An 11,828-nucleotide genomic window follows, 5' to 3' on the forward strand; every position below is an offset into this window, starting at 1 on the left:
TAGCAGCCTCCTGGCGATCTGGTAGTTGCAAGTTTTGCAAAAATGCTCCCTGGGAAGGGCTGGATCAAGCGGCTTGTTTGATGTCTGCTGTAAGTCCCATTGTTTTTATGTCCCTCGACTGTCACTTTTTATGACTTTTCTTCTGATATCTAACACAGGCTTGCGCCACCAATCTAAGTGCCGCTAAGTACGCCTGTGACTTGCTCACAGAAAATGAAAGGCTGAAAGCTCGACTAGAGGAAGTAGAGCTGCCCTTGACTCCTCGCGACCCGCTTAACCCCACTCCTGGAGATTTAGCACAATATCTTCGCTTTATTGAAGAATCTGCTGACACGGCCCGCGATATTTCCCATGCAGCTTTTGACAAAATAAGGGCCTTGGAAGCAGAAGTGCAGACCAGCAAGTCGGCTTTGGCCTCCGAGGTGGAAAAGCGCCAAGAGCTGGCGGCCGAGCTGGCAAAGAAGGATGCTCAACTGGTCAGCTTACAAGGAACCCGAGAGAGTCTTCAAAAGACCTTGGCGGAAGTCCAAAGCCAGCTTGCTTCTAGCGTCGACCGGGAGAAGACTCTCCAAACCCAGTGGGAAGCCAGCCAAGTCACTCTTAAGGCTATGCAAGTCAACCTTTCGCAAGCTCAAGAGGAGGTTTCCCAAAGTCGAGAGGCCCTCACTCAAGCTCGTGCGGCCACGGAGGGAGCCCAGACACAGCTAACAGAGTATCAAGCAGGCGAGGTGGGTCGACTGAGGGCCTACAGACGAGCATATGTCACCTCCCCCTTCTTCATAAAGAAAATGGGTGATGCAATGCATTTTATGGTATGCTGCGGCGTGGTTGGAGGAGCTCGTCAAATGCTGGAGCAGAATATGATTTTATCTGTCCCTTCGGAGGATTTTGTAGACATAGACCGCATCATGGACGAGATTCCTGATGGGTCCTTCCCCTCCTTCAAGGATGATGACGACTTCTTTCTTCTACCCGAACCTCCGGCTGCCTCTACTCCAGACTCGCATGAACCCCTCGCTGACCTTGTTATTGATAACTCAGCTCCTGCAGATAATCCTCTATAGACTGGCATTGTGTATTATATGCCTTGATGTGAAATTGTACTTGAACAACCTCTATTTTCAACATTTTTCTTTGACATGCCTGTGCTTCTTTTGATATGCCTTAGTAGTGAACCTTCGACGTTGACCTTTATCGTGGTCCTCGGCTGATATTGTGTTGATCAATTGTTGTTGACAATCGATCCTTCTCCCGTTCATGCTTCGGTCTTTTGTTTTAGATCTCACTTGCCCATGGTCAGGGATTTCTCTAATTTCCCGACCTGCCTCTTTACCTTCTACTAATTACAAGCCAGGATTCGTCCAGATTCCGGTCTGTGTTGAGGATGACTAGGAAATCAACTGTAGATCTGCTTTTTTGAGATCCAGATGCCTTTTCCCAATGTCCGCCTCTTCGTACTTCGTGCCAGCACTTTTCCCCGCATGCCCCTAAGCGTTATTATCGAGGCTGATCCTACCGCTCTCGTTGTTCCCGCCCATGATTTTGCGCCGATGGATGATAATCTGACGAAAATACCCCTTTGCTAGGCACCTATAAATATTCTCCTTTCTTTCGCTTTGCAATGTTTGGCCCTCTTTGTTTCTACTTTGTACTTGCGTTCTTCTCGCTCCTGCTCCTTTCTATTCGATCCTTTTTCTCCTCTTATTATGGCGTCCTCTTCTTTTCTTTCTTCTTTGGTTTCGGTTTTTTACCCTGGCTCTTCCTCTTTTGATGAATGTGCTCGAAATGACCTACGCTACACTTACGAGGTCGAGGATGATGTGCAAGTTATCATCCCGACTGGAGTACATCGATTTTCTGAGCCCCCTATTAGCTCCAGTACCTTTTTCCAAGAACAATTTGTGGCTGGCTTCCGTCTTCCCATTCATCCCTTCTTTACTGATGTCGGCCGCTATTTTCGTATTCCTCTGGGGCAACTGACACCCAATTCCATAAGAATCCTCTGTGGCTTTGTAATTCTGTGTGAAGTATGTTAAATATCCTGGTCCGCCTACTTATTTCATTGCTTCTTCACCTTACGGCACCAAGAAGGCGTATTTCGCTTCCAACCCCATCTTCGCACTAATTTTTTCTCCTCCTTACCGTCTTCCGACCCTAACTGGAGAAACCAATTCTTCTTTATTGCCTTTCCTCGCGACATGGGGTGGCCTCTACGATGGCAACAATCACTCCCCTCTTCTCCTGAACTGGGTGAATTTCATCTCGACGCTTCCTATTTGGAAGCCTCGTCTCGGTTGGCAGGCTGGCACATTAACTTAATGCGTCTGCTATCGGAGGAAATGTTGTCCTACTTCCGCCTGAGCAATCTGACCCAGGAGGCGCCTCGTTCATTGGGTGAATATTTCTTTTTGTTCTATCCTTATTTCTTGGGTACTTTATTCGTCTTCAGTGGCAAATTGTTTCACACTTTACCTGATGCAGCGGAAGCCTTAACTCATGCCTTAGAGGTTCATCCCCTTCCTCTGAGTGCTATGGAGATAATGAGGCGAGGGCGAGTTATCCTAGAAAGAAGGGCCCTCCCCTTTTCATCTTCAACCCCGACCGGTGGGGCTTCCTCAGCTAATCCACCGCCCAAACATGTTCGGCGAAGACCTGCCGTCCAACCTGCTCTTTTGGCTCGTCCTACTCGCCCTCGAACTACTCGCGTACCTCAATCAGCTGCTCGTGCTCGCCCCCGAGCCCCACGTACGGCTCGGCCTATTGCTACGACATCCCCATTGGAGAACCCTCCCCGGTCCTCTTACATCCCTGGTCTGGGTCTTAGTGCAAGGCTTATGGGCCTTGGCGGAAGAACGGGCAACGTCTCCTTTGCTGATCCGGATTTCAGAGAAGCCTCACAGGCGGCTCGTCGGGCTCATGCCACGAATGAACGCATGAGTTATAGTGTTCCTTCTCCTTCTAGACGCCGGACTCGACCGCCTTCCGATGATTCTGACTCTGACGATCAACCACTATCTCAGAGACGCCGGCGTCAAGCTCCTCGCCCGACATCCGACTCTGGCCCATCATCTGTCCCTTCTCCTCCTCCGAATGCGGCTATCTCTCTTACACACCCTCAGGTGACTCCTCCTTCATTCCCGAGTCAGGCGGCTAATCCTCCTACTTCATCTATTAATCGAACCGAGTCGTCATCTATTCCTCCTGCCCCCTCGCAACATGCTCAGGCCGATGGAGCCAGCCCCTCGCAACCTGCTCAGGCCGATGAAATAGGTCTCTCGGAGCGACCTTTCCATATCCCACCTACAGTACCTCCTCCAGGACCTTCTTCAGCTCCTTCCGATGAAACCACCGAGCCTTCCGCTCCTCCGAACTCCGCTGCGGGTCCCTCAGGCCCTCCTCCACCTATTTATCGAAAGTATTGCACTACTCTTCCTTCTGAAGAGCAATTATGGGATCAGACAAATATTCCTACCAGCTCCTTAACAATGAAAGGTCGTCTGGCCACTATATGGGAAGAAAGCATGCGGCATATGAATTCCCTATCTTCTCTAGCCCAGATGGACCAATTTGCAGAATTATACACTAAGGTAACCCTTAAAGATTCCTCGTATGTTGCTTTTCTCGCTCTTATCAGATATCTTTTATGTGTCGCAGGCCTGTGCGCAATCTCTGATAATGGATCATTCTTTCCACACAACTTATCATCAGAAGAAGATGTTGCAAGATCGTGTTGCTGAACTGGAAACACAACTGAACGATCTAGCCCAGGCCAGTTATGCTTTGCGAGCGGAAATAAAAGAGCTGACCAGAAGGAAGAATAGTCTAGAAGTGTCCTTAGCTCGATCCAACCATGAACTTAAAGATCTCCAGAAGAAGATAAGTCAAGCTGATACTGTACACCAACAGAATATGGATCAGCAGGCTTTAGAGCAGCAAAGAGCTATGGACCAGTTGTCTCAAAAACTGCGTGCGGTCGAAACTCTGGTGCGGGATCAGGATCAAAAGTTAAAATCGCAGGAGGTCCTTTTACAATCCCAGGAGTCCCGTCTGAGTTCCCAAGCGACAGACCTGGCTACTGCTAAAAATGAACTAGCTCAGGCTAGAGCCACAACAGAGGGCATGTCAACTGCTCTAACAATTTATAGAGAAGGAGAGAACGACCGCTGTTTGCAGAGCCGTGCTGCGTATCTGCGTTCTTCAGAATTTTATGCCCAAATGGGACATCATTTTTCCACGTCTGTTATCTACGGAGCGGGTGGAGCTTTGCGGCAGCTTCACGAGCAAGACTATTTAAAATCCCTTCCCCCTCCCGAATTCTTGGACCACGATCGAATCCTTAAAGAAATATCAGACGATATATTCGATCCTTTCGATATACAATGACCTGAAAATTTCTTGTAAACTTCTTTGCTGTTTCTTCGTTTTCTTTTTGATGCTTGCTTTAAGATGCTTAACCTGGTCATAGAATTTTTCATACAATTTGTTCTTACATTTTCTGCTTTTCCCGATCTGCCCTTTTATACTATCCCGACTTAGGAGATGAGTCACAACTAGGCCCATCATTTAGTCTTCACTTCCCGGTCTATCTTTTCAAACTCGATAAGGTCGTAGGTAATTAGCGCTCCAGGACCGGTCCAACTTCTTGCCTCGTTCATCTTGCAAATAATAAGCTCCGGAAACTAACTTTTTAATGACCTTATACAGTCCCTCTCATTGCGGTGCCAACATAGTCACATCCTCTACTGGCTTGATTTGCTTCCAGACCAGATCTCCTTCCCCAAAGAATCGGGGAACTACCCTTCGGTTGTAATTTTGTCTCATTCTTTGCCGATAAGCCTCTAGCCGAGCTATCGCTCAATCTCGCGTTTCGCTAATAAGATCCAGCTCCACTAACCGTCGCTCCGTATTTCCTTCATCATAGAGTATCCTTCTAACTGACGGTACTCCAATCTCTATGGGTACTATTGCCTCATTACCATAAACCAGGTGAAATGGCGTCAGACCTGTGCTTTCCCGAGGTGTTGTACGATAAGCCCATAGAATGCTTGGTAGCTCTTCCACCCAATTGCCTCCTACATGATCCAGCTTAACCTTAAGACCTCGGACTATTTCTCTGTTAATTACTTCAGTCTGACCATTGCTTTGAGGATAGGCCACTGAAGTGAACACTTGCGTTATATCAAATCCCTTACACGAGGCTTGGATTCTATGTCCTTGAAACTGCCTTCCATTGTCAAACACCAGCTTATGAGGAATACCAAATCGGCAGAGGATGTTCTTCCACAAGAATTGAATAACCGCATCCTCTGTAATCTGGGCCAAGGCCTCTGATTCCACCCACTTGGAAAAATAATCCACGACCACCAATAGGAAACGCCTTTGACCAGGTGCCATCGGAAATGGTCCTACGATATCCATGCCCCATTGATCAAAAGGGCATGACACGACGGATGTTCTCAACAGAGCTGTAGGTCGATGTGTCAAGTTCTGATGTTTTTAGCAGGACAAGCAGGTGTTCACCAACCTCTGAGCATCCCTTTGCAAAGTAGGCCAAAAATATCCAGCCAGAAGCACCTTGTGAGATAACATCCGACCTCCTACATGATTGCCACAACATCCTAAATGTATTTCCCGCAAGGCCTGGTCGGCTTCCTCCATGCTCAAGCATTTAAGTAAAGGTCGAGAGAAGGATCTTTTGTATAGCTGGTCCCCAATCATGACATAAGCATGGGCCTGCCTTCTTATTAATCGAGACTCTTCTGGATCTGTAGGTAAGACCCCTTGCCTGAGATAACTTATCACGGGTGCCCGCCAGTCAATAGTTGCCCCCACGTTGTTTTGCAAATCTATCTGGGCTATCAGGAAGGTTTGGGCTGTTGACCGATCCAATACCCAAGTAGTTAAGAAACTGGCCATCTTTGCTAGTTCGTCCGCTCGCTCATTCTCCGACCTGGGTATCTTTGTTACAATGATTTCTGCAAATTCTACCTTCATCTTTTCATAAGCTTCACAATACATTTTCAATTTATCACAATTTATAGCAAAGTTGCCAGTAACCTGCTGAGTCACTAACTGAGAATCTGAATAGATGATGACCCGGGCTGCTCCAACATGCCGGGCTGCTTGTAACCCAGCCAACAAAGCCTCATACTCTGCTTCATTATTAGTGACCCAAAAATTCAGCCGTACTGCCACCTGGAGTATATCTCCTTGCGGAGATATTACTAGGACCCCGACTCCACTTCCTTGATGATTAACAGACCCATCTACATAGATTTTCCATGTTTTTCAGAGCTGGTTTGATGTACCTCTGTTAAGAAATCTGCCAAGGCTTATGCTTTAATAGCGGTGCGGGGTTGATATTGTATGTCGTACTCTCCCAACTCAGTGGCCCATTTAATAAGCTGACCCGCAACTTCCACATTGGTCAATGCTCTTCCCATGGTGCTATTGGTTAAGACTGTGATTGGATGCGATAAAAAGTAAGGTCGTAACCGCCGAGCCATAAGAACCAGTCCGTAAACCAACTTCTCAAGTGTCGTGTATCGGGCCTCGGCTCCCTTCAATAAATGGCTGAAGAAATACACGGGTCGTTGTACATGGTCATGTTCTTTGACTAGCACTGCCCCCACAGCCTCAGGGGTGGCTGACAAATAAACCCATAAGGGTTCCCCTACAATGGGCTTAAAAAGAGAAGGCAGAGTCTCTAGGTACTTCTTCAGCTCCTCAAAAGCTTTAGTGCATTCTTCATCCCACTGGAACTTGGAGGCTTTTCTTAGCACCTTGAAAAAAGGAGCAGCCCGATCCGCAGATCTGAAAATGAATCTTGACAGGGCTGTTATTCGGCCAACCAGCTTTTGGGTTTCCTTCAAATTCTGAGGCGGTTGCATATCCTTGAGCACCTGCACTTTTTCGGGATTGGCCTCTATTCCTCGCTCGGTCACCAGGTAACCCAAGAATTTTCCTCCTTTAGGCCCGAATAGACATTTCAAAGGATTGAGTTTCAGCCCATACTGTCGGAGAGTTTTGCACGTTTCCTCCACATCTTTGATCAAGTTTTCGGCCAGCGGGGACTTGATAAGTATGTCGTCGACATAGACTTCCACATTTCGCCCGATCTGCACCCGGAAGATTTTATCCATCATTCGCTGGTATGTGGCTCCAGCGTTCCTGAGGCCAAATGGCATGACAGTATAACAGAAAGTACCATCGGCCGTAATAAAACTAACCTTCTCTTGATCTTCCCGGGCTAGAGGTATCTGATGATATCCCTGATAAGCATCCAGCATACATATTCTCTCGCATCCGGCTGTGGAATCCACCATTTGATCAATCCGGGGCAAAGGATAGCAATCTTTGGGGCTGGCCCGGTTGAGGTCCCGGAAATCTATACATACTTTCCACTTGTTGTTAGGCTTCTTTACCAAGATCACATTGGAAAGTCATGAAGGAAATTGCACTTCTCGAACATGTCCTGCCTTCTTGAGCTAGTCCACCTTAGCTCTTATTATTTTATTCTGGTCAGTTGAGAAATTTCTTTTCTTCTGCTTCACGGGTCGGGACTTAGGTAACAAATGCAACTTGTGCTCAGCCACCTCTGGCTAAACCCCGGGAAGTTCCTCCGTAGACCAGGCAAAGACATCCCTATTGCGGATTAAGCATTGAATTAATTCTTCTTTGAGAGAAGGGGGCAGATCGCTCGCTACCCTAGTCAGACTCTCAGGTCGCTTAGCATGTAGTTGCACTTCTTCCCAGGAGATGGGTTCTTCATACATAGGAAGAGGCTTCTCTTGAACGACATGAACACCTCCGTCTTGCATCCTTTGATGCTTCTGAGCCTCAACTCGAACCATATCGATATAACATCGCCGAGAGACCTTTTGTTCTCCTTTAACCTCCCCGACCTGCTCGCCCACCGGAAACTTGATTTTCTGATGAAAGGTCGAAACAGCGGCCCTGAATTCATGCAGGGCGGGCCTCCCCAGGATGACATTATAAGAAGAAGGGGAGTCCACCACTATAAACATGCTCCTCCTTGTGCGCACCAGTGGCTCAGTGTCTAGAGATATGGCCAGCTTAATCTGACCCATAGGCTTCACTTCGTTGCCCGTGAATCCATATAAAGAAGTAGTTACTGGCTGTAGCTCAGCAGCATCAATCTGCATCTCTTCAAATGCGGTCGTGAATAGAATGTTGATCGAACTCCCTGTATCAATAAAAACCCGAGCCACTCAGCTATTGGCAATGATGGCTTTGATGATGAGCGCATCGTCATGAGGCAATTCCAGGCCCTCTAGGTCTGTTGGTCCGAAGCTAATAACAAGGCCAGCAGTATGCTCTTGACTACATCCGACAGCATGCACCTCCAGTCGCCGCACATGAGACTTGCGCGCTCTCCCTGAGTCCCCGTTGGTCGGCCCCCCTGAGATCATGCCGATCTCTCTTACGGCCACATTGCCTCTGTTCTCGACTTCTCGTGATCCTTCTGGCTCTTTTCCTCGGCCAGGTTGATGATGGCTAGGTCCTGCGAGGTCAGGGCGAGATGGTCCTGCTTGTCCCGTCACCCTTTATTCTTCCATTATTTTGATCAACTGAGGAGCTAACTCAGGTGGAGGCAAACCCATCTCAGCAGCTCGCTTAGGATCACGGGCAAACTGAAAGCAATGGTTAGTATCATGTGTATGGGATCTATGATAAGTGCAGTAGCGATTACTCCCTAGCCCCGGTCGAGGGATATGCACAGCGGCCACTCGAGGGGCAGGTCGAATTTCGGGCCCACGATGAAAGGCAGGTCGGGCTTCTCGAGCTCGTGGCAGAGGCTGAGGGGGTGGCTGAGGAGCTCTTCTTTCCTGCCTGTTGGTGGGAGGAAGTGATTTTTCGGCCGTCCTGCGAGCCGCTTGTGCTTCTTCTACCTTGATGTAGGAAGCAGCTTTCTCCACCATCTCATCAAAATTCTTGGCGGGATGCTTGATGAGATCTCTGAAGAATTCACCTTCTCCCAATCCATGAGAAAAGGCGCTCATCAGAATCTCTGAAGTGGAAGTGGGAACATCTTGAGCCACTTGATTGAAGCGGTTGATATAATTTCTTAGAGGCTCAGTCGGCCCCTGTTTTAGAGCTTAAAGGCAATGATTTGTCTTTTGATATTTTTTACTGCTAGCAAATCGGCGCAGAAAAGCCGTTTTGAAGTCTAGGAAACAGGTGATGGACCCTTGAGACAACCCATCAAACCATTTTAGGGTTGAACCAGATAAAGTATTTAGGAAAGCTCTGCATTTAACAGCATCGCTATATTGGTGCAGCAGGGCTGCATTTTTGAATTTTCACAGATGATCTTCAGGATCCTTGCTTCCATCATATTCTCCAATCGATGGAGCTCTATAACCCTTAGGCAGTCTTTCGTTTAGAATCCTAGCTGAGAAAGGCACTTTCTCGTCTGGATCTTCAGGGAACACCTCAGGTAAGACAAGGGCTCTTCCCTTCTTTGAGTTCCCCGATTGTGAGCTCTCAGCTACAGATGCTTGAGGCTGCTCCTTCTTGAGGCTATGTGCTTGGGGCTCTGGCTGATAATACCCTATACCAGGCTCACGATAAGGGTGCTGAGGAAATACTTCAGGCTATTTTCTTTTGGAACCCCGATCTGAAACAGGGAGGGGCTCCTTGGAAATCTCAGCAGGAACTTGTTTGGGTCGTGAGACAGTCGCTTGTCTCTCAGAGGCCGCCAATCTTTTGGCCTCCTTGAAGAGCTCATACTCTCCAGCGGTCATAGTAACGTGAATTCGGCCAGACTCCTCCATCGTCACATTCCAGATCAGGTTGTTGTGTTTCCCACAGACGGCGCCAAATTTGATCCCGTCCGGAAGCTGAGTCGGATGAAGGCGGACCTTGTTGTACTAAAAGTTGACGGAGAGTCGTTGAGATGCTGAATCAGTGAGGTATCCCCCCTGGAACGGTTCGCGCGGCCGATTCTACGAAGAGAAATGATCAGGATGATGACGATATTGCTCTGCACACACTCAGACAAGTCCACCAGTCGTTAGAGACCCAGAAACCAGGGAAAAAGTCCCGGGTCAGGCCCTCCGACGCTCAAGTCAGGTACTTTTTCCCCAAAAAATCTCAGAGAAAGGACGAAAAGAAAAGTGAAAGACTAGTAAAAAAATGACGAGTGAGTGTACCTGCGTAAGGGACAAAGCTTTCCTTTTTATACTGCAGCTGAGGTTTCTGGAACCTGGTGAATGTCAGGGAATGTCGGGTGGCAGGATTTGTCTCTCAGTGATCGATACGTGTCTTTCTCTTATAGGCTGGCGGAGGAACCAAGACAGGTATGAGCTTTCCCCCGTGAGAATATTCTCTGACATGTGATGATTCGTCTCTAACAAGTGGTTACGATTCTTTGCAGGTTTATTTGTCATGTAGTGTCTGGCTCTCTGACCCACCTTTGTCTGTGTTACTAAAGGCCTGCACGTTGGGTTTAATTCCCAACCCGCTTCTATTTGCTTTCATCCAAGGCATGAATGTCCCGCCTTGTACGCTGGGACTGATTCCCGACCTACATATGCCGACTGTTATCCATGGCATGAATGTCCTGACCTGTACGCTGGGTCGGCTTCCCGACCTGCATATGCTGGCTGTTATCCCTGGCCTGAATGTCCCGACTTGTACGCTGGGCCTGATTCCCGACCTACATATGCCGACTGTTATCCATGGCATGAATGTCCCGACCTGTATGCTGGGTCGGCTTCCCGACCTGCATATGCTGGCTGTTATCCATGGCATGAATGTCCCGACTTGTACGCTGGGTCGGCTTCCCGACCTGCATATGCCGACTGTTATCCATGGCATGAATGTCCCGACCTGTACTCTGGGTCGGCTTCCCGACCTACATATGCTGGCTGTTATCCCTAGCCTGAATGTCCCGACCTGTACGCTGGGCTTGATTCCCGACCTACATATGTCGACTGTTATCCATGGCATGAATGTCCCGACCTGTACGTATAATCATCCCGACCTGCACGTCTGGTCAGATTCCTGACCTATGTTCGTCTATTGTTTATTCACGGCATGAACGTCCCGACCTGTGCGTACGATCATCCCGACCTGCACGTTGGGTCGGATTCCTGACCTGCCCGTTGGCGTTGTCCCAGAGGCTAAACTTCCGACCTCCAGGCTGGCGTGACTTTTGACTAGCCACGAGGGCTAGACTTTTGACATCCAGGATGACATGACTTTTGACTAGCCACGAGAGCTAGACTTTTGACCTCCAGGTTGGCATGACCTTTGACCCTTCCATAGCTTTAACTCCTTACCAAATCATCTCACGTACTCCACATTCATATACCGTATCATATATATTTTTTGTTTTGCTCTTTTTCGATTCCATGATGATTTAGTCATCGGAGGATCTCGTCGGACGACTCCCGACAAATCTTAACGCATGTTATCCTCATAGAATCAATCACATCACAAAAAAAAGATTTCATTAGCAACATCAAATGATGCGATTGATTTTTACTGCATCAATTATTAAGACAAAATATATTTTTAACTCTTTGAGTGATATCCTTTACATCTCTAATATTCAGAATTCATAAATGAGCAAATATAATTTTAAAATGAGCAAATTTATTTTTAACTCAAATAATCAGTAGTAATCGGTTCAAATATATTTTTAAAATAAAGTTTTAAAATTTGATCCCAAATTCGTTTAAAACTACAATAATTAATTATTCAAATACTTTATTATTTTAACAAAAGCAATAAAAGTCTTCAACTACGGCGGAATTCAAAAAAGGAAAAAAATAAACGAAAATGGCGAAATAAGAAATTAA

The 11,828-nt window shown here is 47.4% G+C and overlaps 1 protein-coding gene across 1 annotated transcript; it reads left to right on the forward strand.

Annotated features, from left to right (window-relative positions):
* Nucleotides 1–2,198: 2,198 nt before the first annotated feature.
* LOC122019234 (protein transport protein sec31-like) lies at nt 2,199–4,383 on the forward strand. Its single transcript, XM_042576721.1, has 2 exons — nt 2,199–3,587; nt 3,655–4,383. Exons 1-2 carry the CDS (start codon nt 2,199–2,201, stop codon nt 4,381–4,383), a joined length of 2,118 nt encoding a protein of 705 aa, XP_042432655.1.
* Nucleotides 4,384–11,828: the final 7,445 nt, after the last annotated feature.

The sequence above is a fragment of the Zingiber officinale genome, chromosome 9A (assembly GCF_018446385.1).
Source record: "Zingiber officinale cultivar Zhangliang chromosome 9A, Zo_v1.1, whole genome shotgun sequence".
Classification (NCBI taxonomy): Eukaryota; Viridiplantae; Streptophyta; class Magnoliopsida; order Zingiberales; family Zingiberaceae; genus Zingiber; species Zingiber officinale.